The 26,331-nt window shown below is 40.1% G+C and overlaps 1 protein-coding gene across 3 annotated transcripts; it reads left to right on the top strand.

Moving 5' to 3' along the window:
* Positions 1 to 151: 151 nt before the first annotated feature.
* LOC133465663 (SH3 and cysteine-rich domain-containing protein 2-like) lies at positions 152 to 26,004 on the top strand. 3 transcript variants are annotated; one of them, XM_061748681.1, is made up of 11 exons: positions 152 to 535; positions 2,443 to 2,520; positions 12,015 to 12,363; positions 14,795 to 14,889; positions 16,842 to 16,926; positions 18,912 to 19,027; positions 19,823 to 19,892; positions 20,726 to 20,963; positions 22,174 to 22,225; positions 24,021 to 24,161; positions 24,913 to 26,004. In XM_061748681.1, exons 2-11 carry the CDS (start codon positions 2,452 to 2,454, stop codon positions 25,009 to 25,011), a joined length of 1,314 nt encoding a protein of 437 aa, XP_061604665.1. In that variant the 5' UTR covers positions 152 to 535; positions 2,443 to 2,451; the 3' UTR covers positions 25,012 to 26,004. The 3 variants fall into 3 exon arrangements, with proteins under 3 accessions (XP_061604665.1, XP_061604666.1, XP_061604664.1); XM_061748682.1 differs by having other exon boundaries at positions 152 to 2,520; positions 20,726 to 20,802; positions 20,872 to 20,963; XM_061748680.1 differs by having other exon boundaries at positions 152 to 2,520.
* Positions 26,005 to 26,331: the final 327 nt, after the last annotated feature.

The following is a 26,331-nucleotide window of genomic DNA, read 5'->3' as shown; positions in this document are numbered from 1 at the left end:
TGGCCTAGTTTTCTCAAAGTGTACTTGGGTTGTTGTATTGCCTCCTAGAACCACTAGATGGGAGCATTGAGCTTGTGTGGGGATTTGTGTGCTCTACAAGTAATTGAGTATTTGCGAGTAAAAATCATTGCTATTATTTGTACGAAAACAGTTTATACATATTTCAACTTTAAAGCTCCCATGTGTGTTTATGTTGTATTTATGCACTGGAATGCTTATTTTTGGTTATTGTTATTTTATTGAGGATGTAGTCTGCAGTGGTGCAGGTTTTTAAAAAAAATGGTTTTGGTTGCCTTATTTAGTTTTGAGTCGGTCAAAGTACTAGAAACAGACCTCAGTATGCTACAGCACACTTGTACACCACTGCAAACTAAGTCTGAGAATGACTGTTTGTACGCAAATGACAACAACAAAATGTTTTTCCATTATTTCTGGTACATGCTGTACCTATTGTTGTGGCCCATGACTCTATATTGGTGTGTTTTACATGTTTTTGGCAGGTCCAACATATCAACCCATCATGGATTGAAGTGAGGTAATTTTAAAAGCGTCACGATCACATTTTTACCACTAGGTTAAGTCATATCTTGAAATATGTGGCATAATATATTTTTTTTTAAGCACACAGGAGGATCTGATGAGCTCACGAGGTGTTTGTTTCCTATATTCTTGACAGCACTTGTTTGACTTTGCACGTACTTTACATGCAGTGCTTTTAAGGACACGTTCCACAGCAACAACTTAGGAAGAATTATGAAAAATAATGTAGTGCGCATGCCAGACCAATAGAGGGCAACATAATTTTGTAGCGAAACAATGCATGACTATTCTCTCGCACCCTATCAAAAACGTACATTTCAACACGTCGATGTTTTTAGAACGTAACGTAAGTAGTGCAATCCAGTTGGACACGTTAGCACGTTGTAAACTTACACTTCCCACTTAGTCCATTTTTTCTAAAGACTGTTTTCATTGTTTAAAAATCCACCCATTTACAAAAAGACTGCAGCTTCTTTCAAAGTTGGCTCATTTTGATGCCTCTATTCATAATTGAAGTAACAGATAATGTGTACATTTACACGTACGTATGCTTAATATCCTCTTTTAAGTATGTTTAAAATAATATGTGCACTACAGTGCAGTAGTCGTGGTACGGTATTAGCAAATTTGCCTATTTGCAGATTTTGGGGGAACCTAACCCTATTTACTTTTTTGTGCTCAGACCCTAGCAATAAAAGTATTGGAGCAATCTGGTGGCAGCTTGTTGCCAAGGAAACAAATTGAAGTGAGTTGCTGAAATTCATTTGGACAAAAGTAGTTCTTTGCCACCAACTTGTGGCATCTATAGGCAAATACAAAACCCTTAAATGGGGAGGAGACAATTACTCGCGGGTTTCCACAAAAATTAATGTTCCTATCCACAATGGCATTTTCCATTATGTGTTAGCATTAAGGTAGCGTAGGCATTCTTAAGGCGAAGTTTGGTTTTAAATACACGACATGTAATTAGTATGTAATTGATTTTGTTTTATGTTTAGTTTGACAAAAGACTTGGAACTGGGTGTGGCGTTCAAACGCTTGGAGCCTTTTTTTTTTTTTTTTAAGAATTGTTCATCTGCCTAACTGCTCCTTATTGTGAAGTGAGTTGGCTTGAGTTCACGCTGCCACCAGACATTACTCTTAACTCAAGGGGGGGGGGGGGGAATCTGCCGAATGAAGGGTCGTATCTGGGAAAATTCATAAGTCGTGCCCCACTAATTGCCTTCAGTTTCAGTCACATTTTCTACAATTTTTATCCTTTTGTCGTGGAATATCATAACAAATGGAAACAAAAGGCTAAAGAAGGAGCTAATCTGGATTTAAGACGGAATAAGTTACATGTAATGCTACATGCAATTTTACAGTCAAATGAATGTTACATGTGCTAATTGATGTGTATTTAAAATTAGGAAGCAAGTGGAGTTCACTAGAAGGTGAGTGTGTCGTGTATGAGTTTCTATTTTTGGTGCTGCGTGGGTGCGTGAGTGGACGCGTTTCTTTTTTTTTGTTTGTGTGTGGACGTGTTTCGTTGCGCGGTTGTAAGATCCTTGGCCAATCGGGCGTCTCGCACGCACGAGTGGGCGTGGCTCGCGTCGACTGGCACAGCTTTTTTACGCGCGCCGTACGTGCTACCAAAAAAGGCTCACCGCATCACGGTACAACACGAGACACCACTGTATTTTTCAACAACGCACGCAAGTGACATTTTGCAGATTTTAATTTTATTTTATTTGGTTTTTTTAGGGGGGAAGGTGGGCGTGCCGCGCAATGCGTGACTCGACGTGTCGTCCACGCTTGGCGTGAAATTCCCGCGTGGATCACACTTTACTCACCTCAACGTGGACTTTGAAGGGTTGTGTTTTTTCATTTATTTTTCTTTCGGTGATTCTTCTTCCAATCAAGTCGGCCGTTATGACAGAGATCAATGAGATGGCGAGCGACTCTCAGCTTCAACTCACCAGCCAGCCCCTGCCTTCCAAGGTACGCACACACACACACACAAAGCAACGACTTATTTCCTATTGACACTAACCGAGAGCTAATTTTGGACCGATAACTATTTTACACGAGCAACAAGAAATGTTTACATATACCCAAACTTGTCATAAGTGTCACAGCCTGGTACGCACTTAATAGTGGAATCAATGTTAGTGGCATAAGTCTTGAGTAGTTATCTTGTATTATTTTTACCTGCTGTGTTCTTCCACCTGTCTCTCAAATATGTAAGAGGTCACTGATGACGTCACAAATCTAGGTGTTACATTTATAAATGAGATGTGGCGTCATTACACACGTGCGCGCGCGCACACACTGTAACCTGTGCTTGTGTGTTTTGAGTATGGGCTTGAAAATGTGTATAAGTGAAGGACCATTGGACAGTAACGTCTTTCCGTTGCTGTCTAATGAAAAGCATGTAGCAAATTTCGAGTTTTTTTTTTTTTTTTTCCTGAGCCAACATTTATCTCCAAAACACAAATGAAATAGTTTTTGTTGTATTTTTGTATAAAAAAAAAAAAAGTGCTAAAAATTTGGAGATGCGTGTCTTATTGCGAGGCTCGTCATGCAAATTGTCGCTGTTCAATCATGTACTCCCACATATTGACTTTTTTTTTTTTTTACCAAAATATGAATAAAATAACTTGGTTGCATCTGGGATGTAAACAGAAAAACGACATATTTAATGTTAATTTATGTAAATGTTCACGACACTGTCCAATGAAATGCAACATTCTCTACTTTTTTTTTTGTAATCCAAATCAAGAACATTAGTTTTTGATGAGTTTTGGATGAAATCCCCCCCAAATTATTAAAATTTAGAGATGCGTGCTTTTCATTTAAGCAAATCGGCACTGCCCAATACAAAGCTTTTATTGCCACATTTTGCTAGATTTTTTTCCCCTTTTTTTTATTGGAAATATGAAGAAAGTTTGTTTTTTGTTGGGTTTTGGATTATAAAAAAACAAGATTAATTATATGTTCAGATGCTTTACATTTATGCATATTGGCACTATCGTGTGAACTGTATTTTTTTCAAATCTGGAACAAAATTTAGTTTTCGTTGTTTTTTGGATACGATCTAAATTTGGAGACGTATGCGTTTCATTGAACTGTGACGGAATTAATCCATTTTAATGAGCGTTCTTGAAGGCTGCTTTATAGGATACCATGTGGTACGTCGTGCTCATACTTGAACTTTTTATAGGTTTTATAAAACTAATTAGGTTGTTATTTCCATTACCATAGGCTATAAGTGTTCTTGGTGAGACCCTCTACTGTTCTGCAAATGCCTGCCTGATCGTCTTCCTTTCCTAGTGTTATAATTATGACGTCATTGATTTTTTTCTTTGTTTAGTTGGACTTATAAACATTGGGCGTACTCCAGGAAAGTAGTAGTAGTAGTAGTAGTACTAGAGGAAAAAATAGGAGGAGCTAGGCTATCTGTTACCTGAACATTTACATTTGCTGGCCCGACCCTTTTTTTCTGAGGACATCACAGAGGAAGAATCCCTCTAAACTCTGTCTCTTACAGAGACACAAGAGAATCGGGACTTTGGTGATTTTGATCGAAGTGAGCTCATGTCAGTATGAGTGGACTCTGCTGAAGGATTTGTGATCGTAGTTATTGAAAAGGTTTAACATTTACGATTGTCAAACATTTTCTGAGCAGATCAGTGAGGAAAAGTCACTCTTAGCATACAACACGCACCAGGGTATTTGCTCAGCGTAAAATTTTAGATACTGTACAGCTGATAATTGGGCCTCTCCTTTTTTGATAGTGAGGGAGGGGGTGAATCATTTTTAACATATCCCACACCATAGGATAATCACTCATAATAACCTTTCAGATCCATCCAAGAGTCAGGCCTTTGCTTAGTTTGATCGGAAGGGTACAAAAAATGCTTAGTTTTGGCCCAATTGTTGGTCTGTGTGTACCCCACTTATAGATCTGTGATCATAAATAATGAACAGGTTTACATTTATACATACATTTATGATTAGCAACAATTTTCTGAGGATACCAAGGAGGAAAAATAACCCTTAACACACCCCACACCGCTGGATAATCCATCAGGATAATCTTTTAGAGACATTCATAACTTTGATAACTGTGATGGGGAAGGTGGAAACATGTTTGTTAGGCCCAATTCTTTGTGTACCCACCCTAAAGATTTGTGATCATAAGTTTTTAACAGGTTTCACATTTATGATTGCCCACAATTTTTTGAGCATATTGAAGAAAGGAAAAAAAAAACACTCCACACCACAGGATAATCTCTCAGAATAACCTTTTCGATACATCCGATAACCTGGACCTCTGATCTTGATAGTATGGGGGGAAAACCATTCTTAACAAATCCCACGCCCTAGAATAATCACTCAGGATCATCTTTTAGATACATCTGATCATTGAGCATTTGCTGATTTTGATTTTTAAGTGTAAAATCATCATCAGATTGTAAAGTAAAAAGGGAAAAAAAATCATTCTTAACAAACTCCCTCACTGCATGATGATCCCTCAGGATAATACTTTAGAGCCATCTGATAATCGGGCCTTTCCTGCTTTTGATCAAAAGAGGGAAAAAATATTTCTTGACACATCCTCACACCACAGAATAATCCCTCAGGATGGTCTTTCAGAGACATAAACAATGGAGCCTTTGCTAACTTTGATCAGAAGGAGTGGGAAATGCTCTAATTTGTCCCCTGCTTAAGATTGATTCAAAAACCAGAAAAAGAAAACCAACTCTGCCTATCACTCTACAGTATATTGGGAGCATATTAGTAACGTATTAGTTGTGATTAGCACAAATGTCTCCATCGTTCCAAGTGACTCAATCCATCTTTGTTGCACACCATCTGCTGCTGTTTGCTGATATTCACTGACAAACCACTCACACAACTCGCTGTGTTACGGGTGTCTTTAGTGCTGCAGATGTGGACCCAGAAGCGAACAGCTGTATGGTGAGCGTGGATGTTTTGTTTAATATATCGGGAGAAGAGAGACTTGTGACAACGTGGAGGCAGGCTGGGCGAGGGACACGGCGACGGGAAGTTTGGAAAGCACTGGTGGGGAACAAACAGGCAATCAAAACCTGGAACTTTCCCCAAAAATAAAATGATAAAGCTACAATAATTGGCCGCTATTCGCAAGGGAATGCTGTGAATAACGAAAAACCGTAATTGACATCCCCCAAAGTATTTCTAATTTCCCATATTGCTAATTTCAAATGTAAACTATAATCTAAAAACATTTTAATATAATTCCAAACTCATCTTACAACATTACTTTAAAAATAAACGGTTCACAGGTGATTTGATTGAATTGAATTTATCACTTCAACATGCAGTGTTCCTTTTCAGATACAAATTTAATTTGGTCATTGACCACGCTCGTAAGTCAAAACACTCGCATCGCAGATCATCTTTTCCCACTGAAATGAATAAAAATGCCAAAATCCATTCCAGCCTCCCCCCCAAAAAACTACAAAAATGTTATCATGCGTTTTACAATAAGATAAATAGCGACATACAATATTGTAGTTTATAAAAACAAAATAAAGACAATGAAATTGAATGTAAAGAATTAAACTTTTTTGCAACATTTTTTGCTTCAATTCAATGAACATTGTGGTGCTCCTTCTGGTGTGCATGCCTTGGACACCTGGGGGCAGTATAATACAGACATGGATATACATGAAGCCGGTCAGTCCTCAATGAGCCATACTATTATTAGTCGTTCGTCGCAGCGGATAAAGAATATAAACCTCTGAGTATTATGTCGGTCTACATTTGTGCTCCAATGTTTGTGTTTAAAGGGTTATAGCACCGAAACAGCAATGCAATTCGTTAGCCCGTCTATGTTGTTTTTGATTTTTAATCATTAACAAAACTGACTTTTCTAAGGCAAAGTTATAGTATGTGGTTGGTTTACATCCACAATGTGAAATTATCTGAGTTGAGTTGAGTTCGCCATACAGCGCTTGTTTCTCAAATTTTTCCTCGCAAGTAAAACAAACAAACAAACAAAAAAACAATGGCAAACGATGGTTAATAACACAAAAATCTCATATGTTGTATCTCAATGCACCACTGTATTTGCTTGACACCCTTGCTTTACTAATTTCCTATTTAAACAGGGTTGGTGTTTTAGAAGGAGCAAAGAAAGCACTAATTAGGTGAGTTTTTCAGGTTCCTGGAAAATTGTGAGTCAGAGTCACTATATGCGTATTTGGAACCGCAAATGTGTGTGGGATTGCTGTCGGTGTAAATTTGATTTACAAGACTGGAACACAATTATAATGCACCTATTTTTGTCAGATTTCAGTTGAATTCCAAATTGTGTGACTGTAGACGTTCCAGAGTACGTTTGAATATATTTGCCACGCTTTCATCCAAGCATTGTATGGGTATGTACAGTATGCTGTGTCAGGATGACGGGGAATGTCGCTGCGATCACAATCGCTCGCTAAAATCCCCCCGCCGTGCAGTTGACACGTTTTTGTAGATGACTATCAGGCGTCAAGAGGAGGCGGAGGATTAACCAGACTGGCTTTTCTCATTTTCTCTCTCTCTCTCCTGCTGCGGGTACGTTGCCAAGGCTGGCAGACGCTAGCGACCGATCGCTCATTGTTGTTATTTTAGTTAATTGTTGGAATACAATGGGAGCGACTCACGCTGCTGTTTATAGCCCTGTGCTCCTCTTCAACCGGTGTGCCTGTGTGCATGATCTTTTGTGTCGCTCGCTCATTGGATGGGGACAAATAGCTCAAGAAAAAGCAAAACGCTATTTGTGGACATTAGGGACCAATTTGCAAAAGTTTGAGACTTAATAGATTACTGTTTACACATATTGTATTTATAATTTCATTTATTAATAAATGAATAGTTACACCCCAGTCTATGACCCCAAAGCACTTTAATATCATTTCAGTCATCTTACAACATTACCCTTAAAAAGAAAATGGCTTACAGATGATTTTATTTGTTTAAAAAAAAAAAAGCACCCGAACGAGCAGATGTTGGCGTGTTAGTTGCTGCTTCAAAACCTGTAGAAAATACCAATTGCTACTTTCTTATTAGCCATTTTATTAAAATTTGCACTTTTTGTGTTATCCATTGTTCTTGTTCTCTCTCGGTAAATTATTTGTATTCACGCCTGTCATGAAATTTTGTGGGACGATATATTTTCCCAAAAACTATCACGACAAAACGATAGTATCATTGATGTTTTTATTATGACAGTGATATAATGGTATTAGAGAATAATAATTGAAGTACATTATTTTTAAGAACAATTCACTTCTAATTCTAAGAATAATGAACATTGATGTAATGTAGAACAATAAAATATTTTGGATACAAAAAGTAAGTATTTAACTAGGTGTTTTATTACATTATGTTTTTATTCAATACACTTTTTTTTTTTTTTTTTTTTTGTTAAACAAGTGATATTTGTTGGGGTGGCCGGAATGGACTGATGTAATTTCAATTCATTCCAACGGGAAAAATGGATTAGATTTACAGTAAGTTTTGAGTTACGGTCTTGGTAACCCAACGAATTCAACTCATAAATCAGGGTCCTGCTGCAATTCTTGTTCATCCTCTGTGATTACAAAAGGAACACAGTGTTGCTTTGCAGTCAGTGAATGTTCCGCAGAAGATTCTAGCATCTTATGATGCACCAGGATGCTCTCCTGACGGTTCCCCTCACTTAAGTTTAAGTCAGTCCTTTTGAAAAGCACACAGTCCATCCACTGCCACTTCACTGAAGAGGTTGTCAAAAAGGGGATGTCTCAAGTGAGCCTCATTAATCAAAGAAACACTTGATCTGTATTAATTTGTGGTTAGAAACTAAACTTGATCATCACCTACATAATAATAGTAATGGCTTTTTTTTTTAATGGCCAGGAACCTACTGGATACGGTATAAAACAAGGCCTGGGGGGGAAAGTGTTTGATTTGGGATGGCGGCTGTGCGTTATCATGAAAATGAACACAAAGCTCCTCCTTGAGACCGCAAAAGTGTCAGAGATGAGACGGCCTAGTTAAAGCGTGAAAGATTGTATCCCAAAATTACACCGCGCTCTTGTTCCTTGAACGCCTTTGAAGTTTTTTTCAGGTCCTTGAAGTGGAATAGGAAGGGGAAGCGAGGCTCACTGTGCGATGCTATCACCATCATGGTACGGTGAGGATAATCGACATATTGGAAGAAGAGCCAGTATCTGAAAAGTTGATCATTTAAATTGATAAGTTTCAAGAGACCATGCCTCAAAACAGTCAAATTGTTATTTTGCTTTGAAGCGGTCTATTTTTGACATTCCAGGGGTTTTCTTCAATAGCACCCCCTCTGAATTTTTGGAGGTTTCAGTCCTAGAACCCAGATTCACTTAACTTGAAATTTGGTTAGCATGTCTATCATGAGCAGACCCACAGAAATTCAAAAGAGGCCTTGCCAGAAAACAAACAGGACGTTGGTTATTTTCTTTCAATTTTCAGTTTTTGACTTTTTCAGGAATTTTACAGTATTTTAATCAACTTTCCATTGGTAGTCCCCACATCTGAATTGTATTCTTTATTTTTTAACGGCAGCCCGAGAAGCCACATTCACTTAGCAACATGAAATCATGAGTAGAGCCACAAAAAAAGTCTCAAGAAGCCATGACCAAAAACACATAGCAAGTCTGCCATTTTTCAGAGATTTGGTCCAATTGCTACCAGATTTGAAGCGTCTATACTAGACACTAAATTGACAAACATTTGAGTTACATCGTTGCACGTGGGCGGAGCATATCATTTGATGAATCGCCATGTGTCGTGCTTTCTATTGTACATTGTATCATATTTCAGGCAGAGAGCCGTACGCAGGAGCTTTAACAGTGAGTTATATTTGCTGTGTGACGCATTGATTGGCTACGTGTGTGTGAGAATAATCGGCTTTTTACAGGTCTGCTGAGCCTTTTGTCGTGAGGATAGCCCGCGTATTGATTGACATCACCGTGCACCTTGTGTGGCAGTGCACGGGGGGGTACTCAGCGCCCAACATTAAGGAGCTAATACATTTCATCTGAGCGGTCGCATTCACCGTTCATGTGAGATGACCTCCACTGATGGAGATAATGGTGAAATAGAAGCCCAGAGGAAGGCTATTCTCTCTCCGGCACGCCGACAATTCGATTAATTGTAATTGAGACGTGCGCGCCAGTTCTCTAGTCATTTGTCCTAATCGACAGACACAAACATGATGCCTTTAAAAGCACCATGGATTATACTGACCGAGAGCACCGTACCTTATTTGGCTATGCTCAAAATATTAGAAACATTTTTCATTGGTTGTGAGCTATAATCATCAAAATTATGAAATGTTTTTACTCTGTTTTTCTATCTAAGGATTTTTCACTTTTGGAATTGAGCTACTGAAATAAATTAACTTTTCCACCTGTTTCTATTTACCCTGTTTGTGCAAGTTGTATGTAATGAAGCCTTTTTACTGAGGATGTGATGCAGAATGATGTTCCGCTATTAATTAATGCGTGTGTCCACTCCACAGGTTTGTTTGCATGCACGTAAAGTGATTCGTAATAAAGCTGCCTTGTTTTGTTCACCACGCCGTCAACAGCATGTGATTACGTTTGGCGCTTAACTGGTTGTGCCCGGCCATATTCTCGTAAAGTAGCATCATCACCAAATGCCTTGAAGCGTGCGCGCGATGCGCTTATCTTGCCGGATCGAAGCAACCTGTTGGGGCCTCTCTCGTGTGATTTCTACAAAATCCATCATCCGAGACCCCTCGTGGCAATCGGGGCTCCTTTTTGTCAATACGCGTGACACAGGTTGCATTTTGATGCCGCTTCACACTGTCTCGCATCACATTACGAGCCTGGGACGGGCTGTTGAGAGGCGATAAGGCCCGTTTGATAACAATGGCCCCAGCGCCCTCAAGAAAATTCCATTTACACTCATGACCCCCGCTCCAACCCCACCATGTGTGAAGATGTTCTCCAAGGGGCTTGTCTGGTTTTACCCTGTTTGCAACAACACTGGCTTTAAAATGGAGTGTGGTTGTGACACCTCCAGGAAGTGAAAATAAAGGAGAATGTGCACCAGATTTGCAACATCTTCCACTCTTCCAGAGGGACTTTGGAAATCTGTCTGTGGGCTTGTTCTTCCACACCAAACTCACTCAAGCTTGCGTTTAGTGTCTTAGCTTTGACAATATAACAATACTCACAGGCATATATTTTGTGTCCGCTGCATAAAACAATTACTGAGCTCCTTACAGTAGTTTAGTAAACTCTTCTTCGTTTGTCTGCATGACTGTATTACAGCGCCACGTCACACAGATCAGAAGGAGCCACAAAAAATCTGTACTTGGTGGATTAAAAGAGAGTCGATATCCTGGCAGGAATGATGACATTTAGAAGCTCTCCTTTGACTGTTCTAAGTCTCAGTGTTTAAAGTTGTATCAGTTGGGATTAAAAGCCCAAATATTTATTTTTCTTTGGACCAGTAAGAGTGGAACTGGACAATTTTCTAAGGCACTCTATGTTGTAAGGTGCGCACAAACTGCATTAAGCTTTTTGGTCTCTTGACATACTTTAAGGAGTAAGTCACCGCTACTTTTTTTTGTTCCTAACAATACATTACATATCATCAGTGAGTCTTGGATATGATGTATATTCTCTCCAAATTTAAAGATATTCAAGAGTTCAAGCAAGCGAACCCATTATTATTTCATTATATTGTTACATTCCTTCACCAAAGGAGAATCGTGAACAAATCGGATTTATAAGCGGTATTGATTAATGTAATGGAATCGCTAAATTCTTATCAATTCCCATCCCTACCCATGACCCCAATGAGGACGAGCGCTTTGGAAAATCGCTGGGTCTCGTCCAACCTCTGCGTCCCGATACCTTTGTCCATAGCCTGTAGCCGAGCTTGCCGTTTCTTTGAGGTGTTATTTTATCTAGAACTAATCATGTTCTCCCCCGCCCGCAGTGCTCGTATCACAGCAGAATGAAGCCGTTAAATTGTTCCCTTCCCCTCCCTGAAGGCCCATTGGACTTGGTTCCAAAATGTGCAGCATTATTGCCTTTTGTGTGGATACAATTGCTTCGGAAACAACTTTGGTTCCTGTCTGGCAAAAGAGAGAGCAAAATTGTGCAATCAGCATCAGGCATTTTGCATGTTTAACCTTTTTTCTTTTTCTTTGCATTTTTTGAGGGTGTGAAATGATGCCCAACCGTTGGTTTAGTATTGGAAAATACTTGCATACCATTTTACTTACAGTAGATACACACCTTTAGACACAGCTCTGGCCTGACTAAATGTAGTTTCTCCCTTCATTTCAAATTGATTCCTTTGCAACAAAATGCAGATTTCTTTTCAGCAGATAATGGAGGATAGGTTAAAAAAAAAGCGAATCCCAGATGTTCACTGTTTGCTACATTGTGTGTGTGTGTTTGTGTGTTAAGCTGCAGAGGCTGAAGCGCTCGCTGTCGTTCATGCGCAGTAAGAGCGTGGAGAACTTCTTCCAGCGATCCGACAGCGACGCCCGCCTACCCCCGGAGTTCATCACTGAGCCCGCGCCGCCGTCGCCGCCGCCCCTGGAGCTGGTGCCGGCGGGCTCACCTGTCGCGGGCTCGCAGCTCTCGCCATCGCTGTCGCCGTCCGTCAGCCCCAACCCTTCCGTCGCCTCCCACTCGCCCTCGCTCAGACTGTCCCCGTCGCTGCCCCCCAAGCCCCCCCATATCACACACTGCTTCCACAACCACGTCTTTCGCAAGCCCACCAACTGCCAGCTCTGCAAGCACATGATCCTAGGTAAGACCACCATTACATACAGTACCTACTTTTATACTCACACTTAGTCACTCTTAGTGACTTACTGTATAGAGCTGCAAGAGGTTCGAAAATTTCAGCAAAATTTCTCGAAAGTTTCCTGTAAATTTACGTAGGAAGTTAAACTAAGGAATTTTGGAAATATTCCAGATTGGAAAGTTTCTGGAGATTGAAGCTATCCATCCATCCATTTTCTAAGCCGCTTAGAAAAGCCGCAAGGGGGCGCGGGAGTGCTGTACCCAATCCCAGCTATCATCAGGAGGCGGAGTACACCCTGAACTGGTTGCCAGCCAATCGCAGGGCACATAGAAACAAACAACCATTCGCACTCACAGTCATGCCTACAGGCAATTTAGAGTCTCCAATTAATGCATGTTTTTGGGATGTGGGAGGAAACCGGAGTGCCCGGAGAAAACCCACGCAGGCACGGTGACAACATGCAAACTCCACACAGGCGGGGCTGGGGATTGAACCCGGGTCCTCAGAACTGTGAGGCAGACGCTCTAATCAGTCGCCCGCCGGGATTGAAGCTACTTTAATGAAAATGTATCATATTTAAGCAAATATAAACATTTTGTTTTGTCATAAGCAAAATAGATAGCGCTCTCTTTGCACACGTGGGGGCATTAAGGTAGAATTGCTCCATTTTTTTCACTTCACTCAAACAACGGCACATCCAAAGATAAACTCGTAATTCCAATTTTGGCTTGCAACACAAAGCAAAAACGTCAACCAAACCACACCTTCCGTAAATCCGTAAATTGCACTTGTATATCAACGCAACACTGTACTGGTTGTTTTTGTCAGGATTATACTAAAATACACTACCAATAAAAATTTTGGACACGCTTTCTCAATTGCATCTAAAAGTTAGTCCGAACCTTTGGCTGGTAGGGTTCTATTTTCGTAAACGGCGCATTCGCGGCAGGACACAAATGGCGACGTAACCTCTAAAACCTCTATGTACCTTTCAGCATTAATGGTGCCTTCACAGATGTGTAAGTTACCCACGCCATTGGCACTAACACAGTCCCATACCATCACAGATGCTGGCTTTGGAACTTTACGTCCATAACCGTCCGGATGGGTCTTTTCCTCTTTGGCACGGAGGACACGACGTCCACCATTTCCAAAACAATTTGAAATGTGGACTCGTCGGACCACAAAACAATTTTCCACTTTGCATCAGTCCATTTCGTTTCAGCGTTTCTGGGTGTTGTGGATAAATGGCTTTTGCTTTGCATAGTAGCGTTTCAAGTTGCACTTAGGGATGTAGCGCCGAACTGTATTTACTGACATTGGTTTTCTGAAGTGTTCCTGAGCCCATGTGGTGATATCCTTTACACATTGATGTCGTTTTTTTGTTGCAGTGCCCCCTGAGGATCAAAGGTCACGGGCATTCAATGTTGGTTTTCGGCCTTGCCGCTTACATGCAGGGATTTCTCCAGATTCTCTGAAACTTTTGATGATATAATGGAAAGTAGATGATGAAATCCCTAAATTCCTTGCAATTGTACGTTGAGGAACATTGTCCTTAAACTGTTCGACTATTTTCTCACGCACTTGTTCACAAAGAGGTGAACCTTGCCCTATCTTTGCTTGTAAATGACAGCAATTAAGGGAAGCTCCTTTTATACCCAATCATGGCACCCATCTGTTCCCAATTAGCCTGTTCACCTGTGAGATGTTCCAAACAAGTGTTTGATGAGCATTCCTCAACTTTCTCAGTCTTTTTTGCCAACTGTCCCAGCTTTTTGGGAACGTGTTCCAGCCATAAAATTCTAAGTTAATGATTATTTGCTAAAAACAATCAAGTTGATCAGTTTGAACATTAAATATCTTTTGTGTATTCAATTAAATATAGGTTGAACATGATTTGCAAATCATTGTATTCTGTTTTTATTTGTTTAACACAACGTCCCAACTTCATTGGAATTTGGGTTGTACTTGAAGTTCAATGTGGCTTGGACGCTAATGTTTCCCTCACTGTGTTTATCATTTTGAATTTAGATTAGCGCAACATGTGTGTATAAGCTTGTGCGTGAGTGTGCTTTTATTTTTCACTCTTTTGCTGCTCTTTTTGCCCATTCCCATCACGTTGATGGATTACCGACCACAAACGTCTCCTCATGCGCTGTAATTTTTTGTTTCCCAGCAAGTATTGTAGCTTCATTATTATTATGTGATGCATCATCTGGCTCCCCTGCAGCCTCCGGCATTCACCTCCTCCCCTGTGCAGCTTTAATCAACACATCAGAGAAGTCAAAAAAGCGCTCGTCTAATTTTGAAGCCACTGGGATAGGATAGGGAAGCGCTCATAAATCATTCAAAACGGCCAGGATCGTCACGTCTGAGTGCTATTAACACTGTGATGGCACCATGACCAATTATTTTCATCTTCTTTCCTGAACAGGAAACTCCAAACAGGCTCTGCGGTGTAAAACGTGCAAACTGGCGGCTCACCTGTGGTGCACCTCGGAACTCTCGCAGCAGCCGTGTCACGGGAAGGTGCGACAAAACACACACAGAGAACATATTTACTATGTCAGGGGTGTCTAAACTACAATACGGGAGGCATTTGGACAGTTTCTTCTTATCTCTCACTTACCTTGTTTTACACCAATCACACATCGCTAAAATAAACCGATATCTGAAGATGCAGGCATCGCATCGCTTCGACTTTGAGATCAGCACAGCTTTTGAGTGGAAGATGAAGATTAGGCGGTGAATCTCAGCTTGTCATGTTGATCATAGCAGAGAGAAATGCCAGCATGTTGGAAGTTGGACAAGTTTAGGCACCTCATACTCGAATAGCGTATGTATGGTATAAACAGACTGTGTGTCACGGTAGGTAGTAGAAAGTGTGTTACGATTGTGAGAGAAAACGCAGTTCATGGAGTAAATGATAAACGTCATACAAAAAAGCCACTCATGTTCACCTTGAGTCATGCGGTGAGTCAGCGTCGCTCTCGATGTGTTTCATAGTTGTATATGTGTAAATAAATTACCATTTTCCCATCAAAATTAAACTGTCAAGCATTTCATGAAAGCATTATCATTAATCAAAACATGGTTGTTGTTTAGACATCAGTCATATTTAAAAAAATAAAAATAAAAAATAAAAATAAAAAATTCTGCCTGAGTATCTAAACTTATGAGCACAATTGTACATATATGCAGTCAATTGTACCCCTGTAATATTGGAATTAAAGTGTAGGCTACACCTTTTTTATAATCACTAGGTGGCGGTGGTATATTAGAATGAAAGTGTACAACTTTTTCATAACCTCTTGATGGTGACATACATTTATAAAATGGGAAAGTCTTTTTCATTTTCCCCTATACCCATTTATAATGCGCACTATTGACAATTTTTGGGGGGGGCGGGGAGATGCGCATTATACACAAGAAATTACGGTAATCGCCTCTTCGTATTATTACTTGTACACAAAAAAATTGACTAGTTTTGAAATGCGAAGTCAAAGAAACAATTTGTTCGACTATTGTTCAATTTATTCAAAAAAAAGTGGTTTGGTAACAAAAAAATACTTTTAATCTCTCAATGTGATAAAAAGTGAAGAACATTTGCAATTTTGGAACAGATTTTAGTGAGAAACATGAAGTAGAGGCACTGATTTGCACGGGTCGCATAAAATGATGTGGCCGGCCGGATCTGGCCCCCCGGGCCGCAAGTTTTGCACCAAAAGCTCATTTTCTACACATCTGAGAGTAAATGAGTTAAAGATTCAAAGTCAGCCATCGCAATTTGTCTCAAGTTTGTTAAATCACTTTGCACGTGCTAAGTTATTTGTCAGAACGTGCAAAATGAACTCTGCGTTAATTTTGCGTGTTTGGCAGAGGGAATCAAGTTTGCGCCCGTTTTTTTGCATGCACAAACGTTTTGTAAACCTGGCTCCAAATGTCTGGATCAGACGTAGACTTCACAAGTGAGGCATTCTGGCCTCGATATCGGTGTGTCCCATTACTTTTGTCCACCTGTAAGCCCGATTTTGAGTGTTCGTCCTCCCGTATAGGATTTAGCATATTAGCATGGAGCCCTTTTTAAGAGCAAAACGTATCTTGAGTCGTCCAAGAGAAATGGAGAGGCCGGCGAGAGACGGGTATGACGGCTCGAACATCTCTGCGGGAACAAAGGGAAACTGCTGATTACCTCGCGAATGAGTTCCCTCCGCATAATGTAACAGAGTGGCTTTTTTGCAAACCGAGGCGGCGACACTGATTGTGCTTAATTCAGTGTGAAATGACGGCTTGGTGTTGGAAAGCCACGTGTTGAAAGTCCCCGCTCCAGTCGAGTGAGATGTTCCTTCCCGCCAGTGTGTTTTCCATTCGGTCGAATCTCTGAAAATGACTGGTTTGAAGTCTACCGTAATGGCGGTCTTGAAGATGGGACTAATGGAAGCTGAACAAAAATCATTACGCTCTGTGTTCTCCTTCTTTAGTCGGGCGCCTTCAAGCGAAACTTCAGCTCCCCCATGCTCGTCAGCGAACAACTGGCCGTCGTCAAGGAAGTACAGACTAATCAAGGTGAGTGTGTGTACGTGTGTGCGCGCGGGTGCATGTGTACGCATGTGTGTGTAGTCATTTCCTGCCTCCTGAGTGCGGGAGCAAAGGGGAAAGATATTTTCTGGTCATTTTCCAGTAAATTTGCATGGGAAGATAAATTTGGCAATTTTAGAACGGTAGCCTATCACATGAGGCCTCAAATAAAAAAATACCTGGAACAATAAAAAAAAAAAAAAATTTTAGTCAATTCACAAAACAAAAAAAATGCTTTTACATTTTTAACTTTTGTAACTTTCTACTAGAGTAAAAATAAGCCAAAACTAGCATTTTCAATGTCACCCACAATCTTGATCGCGACAGGTCTGACTGATGGAGCATGTTGTTATAAACAACGTTGCTGCATACAATGCCAAGTGAAGTGCACGCATATTTTTGCACAGTTTGCAATATATTACATCCGTGTTCCGTACATTACAATACAGTAATGGCCACATTCACAAAGTAGGCTAATTATTTGCAAATAATAAAGCTAAACAGTGTTTCCAAGTGCAGCAACAAGGACCCAAGATCAGGCCATTGCCATTAGAACGTTATTATGGAGACAAAGTATCAACAAAGATGGCTGCAGATACCATATATCAGTACACAATGACATTAAAAGCAGCTGACTTGTCCTTAAAGAGGCCGGCGTACTGTACGATAGGTCAACACATGGGTTGCATATGTCGCTCTGTATCAGGCTTTAGCGCCTCGTGCTGTCACTTCCTTTTAGCGTCCGTGAATAAGGGCCACAATTAACCTACAACATCATTGGAAGGCACAGAAATACAAAAAAAATAAGAAAAACACTAAAGTGTCAAACTAATATACTTATTTTAATATAATAATAATAATAATAATCCATCCATTGTCCGTACTGCTTATCCTCACTAGGGTCGCAGGCATGCCTGGCGCCTATCCCAGCTGATTCCGGGCGAGAGGCGGGGTACACCCTAAACTGGTCACCAGCCAGTCGCAGGGCACAGATTAACAATCATTAACACTCACATTCACACCTAGGTGCAATTTAGAATCTTAAATTAACCAACTGTGCACGTTTTTGGAATGTGGGAGGAAACTAAACTACCCCGGGCACCAAAGTTTACCTTTTTTTAAATTATTATTGTTGTTACCACAGTGCCATGTGCTGGATCTGGTTGGGCACTGTTCCACTTGCCCCTCATGCAAATTTTCCAGTTCTAATCCACATCTTTTTGCTAAATTAGCTTGTTGACTCAAGACAAATTCTAATTGGGAACCAAAGTTTACAATTTTCTTTTGTTTTTTGTTACCACAGTGCCATTTCCTGGATCTGGTTGGGCACTGTTTCACTTGCCCCTAATGCAACATTTCCAGTGCTAATCTACATGTTTGTGCTATATTAGCCTGTTGACTCAGGAAAAATCCTTATTGGGAGCCAAAGTTTACAATTTTCTTTTGTTTTTTTGTTACCACAGTGCCATTTCCTGGATCTGGTTGGGCACTGTTTCACTTGCCCCTAATGCAACATTTCCAGTGCTAATCGACATGTTTGTGCTATATTAGCCTGTTGACTCAGGACAAATCCTTATTGGGAGCCAAAGTTTACAGTTTATTATTACCACAGTGTCATCTGGGGCACTGTCGCACTTGTCCCAAAAGCAACATTTCCAATGCTAACTTTTGTTTTGTTAACTTGTTGACACATACAAACTTTTTATTGGGAACAGCAACACATTTTTGCAGGAAAAGTATCGCATTAAAAAGTATCATATCATTTGTTGACAGTTTTTCATAAAACTGTCCGCTTCAATGAAAGCGTGTTGGCATGTCTTGATGCCTCAACTTTTGGCTCCTCTCTCACACACTAAAGTGGGTCACTCCAGTTAAATTTAGACTCCCCACCCCATTCTTTCCCCATGTCGACAAATAGGCACAATACTCCCTATGTCTGAGCATATTGTGTGTGTGTGTGTGTGTGCTTTCAGAGGCGGTGCGGGCACGTACGGACCCGGTGTACGCCGCCTTGCGCTACGGGACGTCGCTGGCGCAGATGAGCCGCTCCAGTTTCGGCAGCATGTCGGAGTCGCCGACGCACAGCCCGGTACGACCCAGGCCCTGCGAGGATGCATGTGTGTGTGCTGTGTGATTGAGATAAAGTTTCCATGGCAGCCATGCACCACCAACGCATCCCAATTTCGTCTTTATAATGAACCCCCGCTATAGCATGGTTTGACGTTCATGGCACAGCTATATGATGTTTTTTTTGTTTGTTTTATTTCCCTGGAACGCACCTCCCTGCATTTTTTCATAGGTTTTTACAGCTATTTTATGTTAAATACTGTACTGTACAGCAGTGGTTACCGAACATTTTACATCATATCACCTAAAGAATAATTAGCTTTCCAAGTACCATCATCATGACCAACATTAAAGTACAGTAGTGTAGTAGGCCTAAGTGTTAAATTAAAAAAAGATATGGTTTTATTTCTAAAAAAAAGTATAATTTTATTGTAAACCACTAACATTATACATAGTTTGAATGTTAACACTGCGCTTAAATATAGGAAAATAAAAAAAACTACTAATATATAATGACTCATTTAAAATGTATTGCACATGAAAGTTAAATTGTACCTAAATAACACAGTTCTCAAGGTTTGAATGTAAATGTATCCATCTTATAAGTTAAATAAAACTGAGGCAATAATTCTTTAGCAGTAAAGGCAGTGCCTCCTTTTATGTATTACTGCTGTACAGTATTGAAAACAATCATATGAAAATGAAAAATAAATAAAAATCCATCTCATATATAAGCTTGAGTTGCTTCAATTTTGCATACATGTTGTGCCATCAAAGGCCTCAATTAGCATGTGGTGTGTACTGTCGTTGATCAAAGGGTGAGGCGTGTGAGGAGAGGCAGGGGAGACAGTGCAGCATGGAGGAAGATGTCCCTCAGGAGACAGGAGGTTTGTTGTGTACATGTGTGTGTTTTTACTAGCGCTGTCAAAGTTGAAGCGTTACCTCATTATTAATCACAAAAAAAAAAATTTGCGGATTGATCATGTATTAACTCAGATTAATTGCACCATTTATTTTGACCACACGCTCCTTTACTTTAACCGCGGATGGATTTCTGAAATGTGTTGCTGGTTGTTCGAAGGTCAGTGATCAGGTGAATGCTTACGGCGGTGCAGAAATTAGTGAAGAGACTCCAGTTGGCGTGCTCGGAAAATTTTGCTTCAAAAGTCACCCCGATGAGATGTTTGGGGGGGGGGGAAAAATAAATTTAAAAAACTAAGGTTATAGTTATAACTATATATATATATATATATATATATATATATATATATATATATAGTTATATATAGTTATATAGTTATATATATATAGGTTATAGCCTATAGTGAACTCTGCACTTTCTTTTTTTTTTTTTTTTTTTTTTTATTTTTTATTTTTTATTTTTCCCCCATTGAAGGACAACAAGTTTAAAATACTATCTCAAAGCAAAATGTGGTACTATTTGGCGCCTGTGATTAATTGTGATTCATCAAAATTCAAAAGTGTGATTAATCTGATAAAAGGAATTAATCAATGACAGCCCTAGTTTTTAAATGCATGTATTTACCGGTGTTAAGTGTGTTTTTCATGTATTTCCACATATTGCATGTGTACATGCATTCATTTATGTGTTACTGTGTTTACATGTATGTACAGGTACAGTGTGTATTCAATACATGTGTTGATACTAGTCAGTGCGTGTTTTCTGGCATGTTTCATGTCCACACGTGTTCCGTTCCAGATTCTGTTGCCGCTGACAATGAGGTGGAGAACGACGAGGATGACGAGAGTGGCGGCCAAGCTGAGACGCCCGCTGAGGTGTGTGTGCGTTTGTTCGTTCGTGCGTGCATGTGCGTCCGTGTCTCACGCTGTGGTTCCTGTGTCCAGGTGCCCCCCAAACGCATCGAGGTCCACCCTATCCACACTTATGTGGCGCTCTACAGCTTTCTGCCTCAGGAACACAACGATCTGGAACTACAGTGAGTCAACACGCATCCTATTGTTTTGATTTAAAAAAATGTCCCACCTACTTCATCGTGGCGTCCTCAGAGGACATTTTCAGGGCCTCCTAGGATGACTAATTACGCACTCCCAGCTTGTCACCGTACCCACTTAGTGGATGAAAGTAGATGAGAGATACTGAGGTGCGGGGGTGTTTGCTGTTTTTAAATTGTCAGGCTGAAATGATGACATTGGTGGGGAGTATTTTCAAAGTCCAATTTTGAAAGCACCGACGAAGACGAGCGATAAGGAAGGAAAAAGCAAGGACGGCATGATAAAATGAGGCATGCGCGGAATTGATTTGAATATTGACTGTGTGTCTTTGATAATGTGGAAGAACGCTAAACATTGTGATATTGTCGGTATTGGTTAACTTGAACAAAGAACTAAACTAAACTAGCTGTCTGCACATTCTCCCTCAAAGAGCAGTTAGTGCGATCGGACCGCTCGCATTTCCTAGTTTTTCCAAGGTTTCAGTTTCCTTTCTAATCCCTACAATAATCTGAATTATATATATTTTCTGTGCTTCTGCGTGTGCAAATATGATTGATTGCAACTTGATCGATTTGCACACACCGCCTGCTGGCATTGTTGAATTGTGACGTACTCCCATCTGACCGGCATGTGGCTCATATATTTTCTTTCGCTTCCAATCCTAATTTCATGAATTTTGTCAACTACAAATGCCTCTTTACTGTGCTATATTAATTCCTTACCATGTACAGTCTATTAATAGCGTCTGCAGTGTTTGTTCATTCTTGGCTCTTAAATTTAATTTGTCTGTTTTTTGCCACATTCTCTAATTTAACATCGGAAGGAATTAAAAAATGATTCACATGAGTATTATGTTGTCGGTTTCTGTGTTTAGCAAGCTTTCCAATGATAAAATGATTAAAACAGGAAATAGGATGAATATTAAGAAAGTTCTTCATGTTTTGGAGACATTTCTTGCCAGGTTTTTTTTATTGTTTTATTTGATCAATTTATTTTTTCTCCTTCTTGACTTTAAGGTCGCGGGTATGAGGTTGTCATATAGAATGAATTCGGATTCACTAACATACGCGCGTCACGAATCCGACGGTGACAGTTGCGTATACGCTCGACTGCTTTTATGTACCTATCACTCTCGACTCTCTACCGTCCTTTCTTTCCTTTTTTTTTTTTATCCTTTTGTCTTATCTCTTTTAGCCCCGGTGATCGGGTACAAGTCACAGATGACTCCAACGAGGAGTGGTGGAAGGTGAGTGATAAGAATAAATTATTTATCATCGTATGTATTATCATGTGTGTGTGTGGTGCATATGGAGGTGTTTATATCAAGCGCACCTGCTCAGGCACAAATGCTGTCATTTCCCCAGACTAGTCTTAAAAGAGTGTAGAAAACGTACGTGTGTGTGTGTGTGTGTGTGTGTGCGTCTTAAGACGTACGCAGCCTTTGAAGGCCTCCATCAAGTCCAGCATCTTCAATCATCCGTGATTGTTGTGAGCACGTGCTCATGATTTACACTGAACTCTGCCCCTCACAAGCTATAAAATATGTGATGGCAAAAAAATAATAATGTATGAAAAATGGATGCACAGAATGTTTCAGCTGCTTATGCAAATGTACTGAAAACAATTTCAGCTTGTCGGGAGTGATTATCGCCTCTGGTTTTCCAATCGGCCACTGTCACACACTATAAATTAAAATCTTGCTATCAACAAAAATAAATACAAGGAATAATAAATCAAGCATACGTGCTTGGGATTTTGTGATTTTTGTGATCATTAAAGTAAAGTGTGTCCATAAAGTCTCTTTAGATGTTGACTAAAGCAAATTCATAGACATATCTGGAAATTATTACAAAATGAGGTCTGTCTTCTTTTTTTTTTTTTTTTTTTTTAAACATTTTGTCATCCACTCCTCCCATCCATAAATTATAATTTTTTTTTTTTTACGAATTGACAGATGTGACAGCAGATGTGATGTCTTCCATACTTAACTCTGTAATTTGTCTACGTCTGCATCGTCGATTTTTATCACAATAGACCACGATACACATGATGCCTTTTCTTCAGGATCGGCCATTTTCATTTTAATTTAACAGTCAATTTCATCAACGGGGTACCTGAAATGCACAAATTATAAACATTGATAACCACCGACTACATATAATCAGTCCGATTTCCATATGTCAGCTATTACTTTTGGAATAAAGTCTTAAAATTGTAAAGTGGCTTTGTGGCCATCATAATGCTGGAATTTGCTCAAAATGGCTGCATTTAACCAAAATGGCTGACCTCCTGTTCTAATTAGACTTTGGTGCATCCTATTATGATAGACGTCCACCCAATTTTGTGTTGATTTTTAAAAATTAGTGGTTTATTTGGGTAAATTCCCTAGCAGGAGTCTTTTGAATTCAGATGAATGAACTGATTCAATCCAAAATGGCTGATTTACTGTTCAATTTCGGGCATGGGTACTTGACACTTTTTTTGTGTGTCCTGTTATCATCGACACCAAATATGGAGTCTTATCGGTGGAACTAGCGTTGGGGCACAACTGAGGGAATTCCTCCAAAATGGCTGCTTTCAACGAAAACTGCCAGCTTCCCGTTAAATAACGGGCATGGGTCTTTTGAGACCATTTTGTGTCGATCGGTGGAGCTGGTAGCAGGAGTTTGGTTACGTTTTGGGGGGGTTGTGTTTGGGGCCCCTAAAATACATAGTTTGTACAAATACATACAAAAATGAATGTGATAAATAACGACTGAACCTCCACCACATCCAAATACATATTTTTTTGCTCAAATCGTACACCCTCATAGTTACACCCCTTCTGCATCTACGTAATGCAGATTGCTATATTATACGGTGATAAATACTGGAAAATATTGAAAAATGATCAGAATATAGATAGAGCAACTGGTTGGTTTTCCACCTTGAAGCGGTCAGTAACCTTGGTGTGTCGCACTAATAATAAGTCATCGTTCTTTACCTGAGGTATTCAATGACTCATAGCTTAACTGTGGTTCTGTTGTGTCGACCTCCCCCAGGGCAAGAGCGGCGACAGGGTGGGCTTTTTCCCGGCCAACTTCGTGCAGCGGGTGCGTCCCGGCGAGAGAGTGTGGCGCGTCATCCGGGGAACGACCGCCGGCAGCCGGGAGAGAGGACACATGGTGGTCAAGGAGGCGCAGGTACCCGCCCCGCAGCTTCAACTTCACGTGGCGTTTCACGAGCCCCCCTTGTGTCATCATAACCATGGCAACCGAGTGACGACGTTTTGAAGTACTGCATCCTGAGCTGCACCCGCGCAATCAAATAACGCAAAAATGCTCCGTTATTGTCGCTCTTTAAAGCCGTTTTAAAACCGAACAAGATTTGAATGCTGTTCAGCTTCAACAGAATTAGCAGCGCTAGCAATACTAAGATAGCTTGAGCACTGTAAACAAGCCGACCTTCGCCAAAAATAAAACTTCAATTAAAAACAAAAAAGAGGTGATAAACGTACCGGTCGAGCAGAAATGTTGCTAATCAGCATCGCATCTGAATCTTCTCAGCTGCCTGAGGTCCCTTCACGCTGCTTCTGTTTGCTAGTCTTATGTCCTGTTGTTAGCAAGTTAGGGATGGACATTTTTTTTATTTTCCAGACATGGATGTAGTGTCACCTACTGTGGATTTCATTGCAAAATTTTTTTTCATATCAATCTTCCTTCTTTTCCTTTCGGCTTGTCCCGTTAGTCGGCTGTGTTCACGCCCCCACAGTTGCACAGACCTCCCTTTTTAAATACGCCGGTTTAGTCCTGTCTGCGAAATTAACACCAGGTCTAACCCACTGCCACGCCGGTGACGAAAATAGAGCATGTCAATCAAAGGTTTGCTGATTGTTATGAGTTTTTGACACTTGTTTGATGTGTGAGGTGTACCTAATGAAGTGTCTTTTGTCAGATCTGCGTGGGCAAGCGTGAGGACGGCGACACCTTGGTGAAGCTGAGCAGCGGCAAGAAGCGAGGCCTGGTTCCCGCACATTCCATCGAGGAGATCTGAGCCTCGCCGACATTGTCGTGACCTTCTCCTGTCTTCTTCTTCTTCATTCTGCACTAAACAGATGAAGCGGACTGTGAAAAACTATTAGCCGAGTCTCCTCACTGTCAGTCTTTACGGATAACAAAATTGACTTTTGTTTGTTTACATTTGGAAGACACGCTTCCTTCTTCCACTTTCCTACATGTGAAAAATTGAACAGGAAGTCGGACATTTCGCTTTGAAGCAGCAATTCTGGGTCCAAATGAGCCTCAATCGGAGGCAAATATCCTATAGACCAGTTTACACCGAGTACCACCGAAAAAAAAACTGAGCTCTCCAAGTACCACCATGATGATTAACATTATAATGAAATAGGTTTCAGTCTTAAAAAGTGCGTTCAATATTATTTCCAGCTACTGTTACATTGTGCACAGTTTAAACAAACACTGCGCTTCACTGATAAATGTACTTATATAATGATTCAATTCAAATGTATTGCACATTCAAATGAAATAGAAAGAAATGTTAAAAGCAAACAGTTCCCTCAAGATTAAATCCCAAATGTATTGAAGTTAAAAGTTAAATACAACTGAACTGTGGTTAGCAAGTGATTCTTTGACATAGTTGGGAGCCCTCGTATCACTCGTGGCACCGCACTTGAGAATCATTGTCCTTGACATCAAATTTTGTCAATCATGTTGAGGTTCATGGAAAAGGACACGCGACAGCCTGTTCATCGCTTCTTGCAGCTCGTATTATACAGTATTAGTTAGGGCCCGATTATTCAACCGATTAATTTAAAGATATACCATGAATAAAATCACTTCTTTTTTTCCTCCCTTAACGCTTACAACAATACAGCTACGAATTACAAGCAGAACATTTGACTGTTTTACAATTCTTTGCCCGATCAGCCCGATAAAATTGGTGTAAAGTCTACTATCAATATATATTAATATTAGGACCCGACCCATTTGCCAATTTTTTGCTCCGTTATAAAGTTAAAAAAATATAACTTTATAACGGAGCAAAAAATTGGCAAATGGGTCGGGTCCTAATATTAATATATATTGATAGTAGACTTTACACCAATTTTATCGGGCTGATCGGTATCGGCCGATATTTAGCATTTTATGATGATCGGCTTTAATGTCATAATTCGCCGATCCGATCCTCCGCAAAAGACCTTTACTACGCGTAGCCGCGTATGCAGTATATTTTAATCCAAAAGCTAGTTTATTTTTAGCCTTGTTGCGTGTCTTTTGACGTAGTATTGGAAATATCTGACAGCCAATAAAGTTATTTAAAAAAAAAAAAAACATGTCGGCGGTGTGGAACAGA

Source organism: Phyllopteryx taeniolatus, chromosome 16 (genome assembly GCF_024500385.1).
Source record: "Phyllopteryx taeniolatus isolate TA_2022b chromosome 16, UOR_Ptae_1.2, whole genome shotgun sequence".
In the NCBI taxonomy this organism is placed as follows: Eukaryota; Metazoa; Chordata; class Actinopteri; order Syngnathiformes; family Syngnathidae; genus Phyllopteryx; species Phyllopteryx taeniolatus.
Note: the sequence above shows the minus strand (reverse complement) of the source record. Positions and strands in the feature narration are given on the sequence as shown.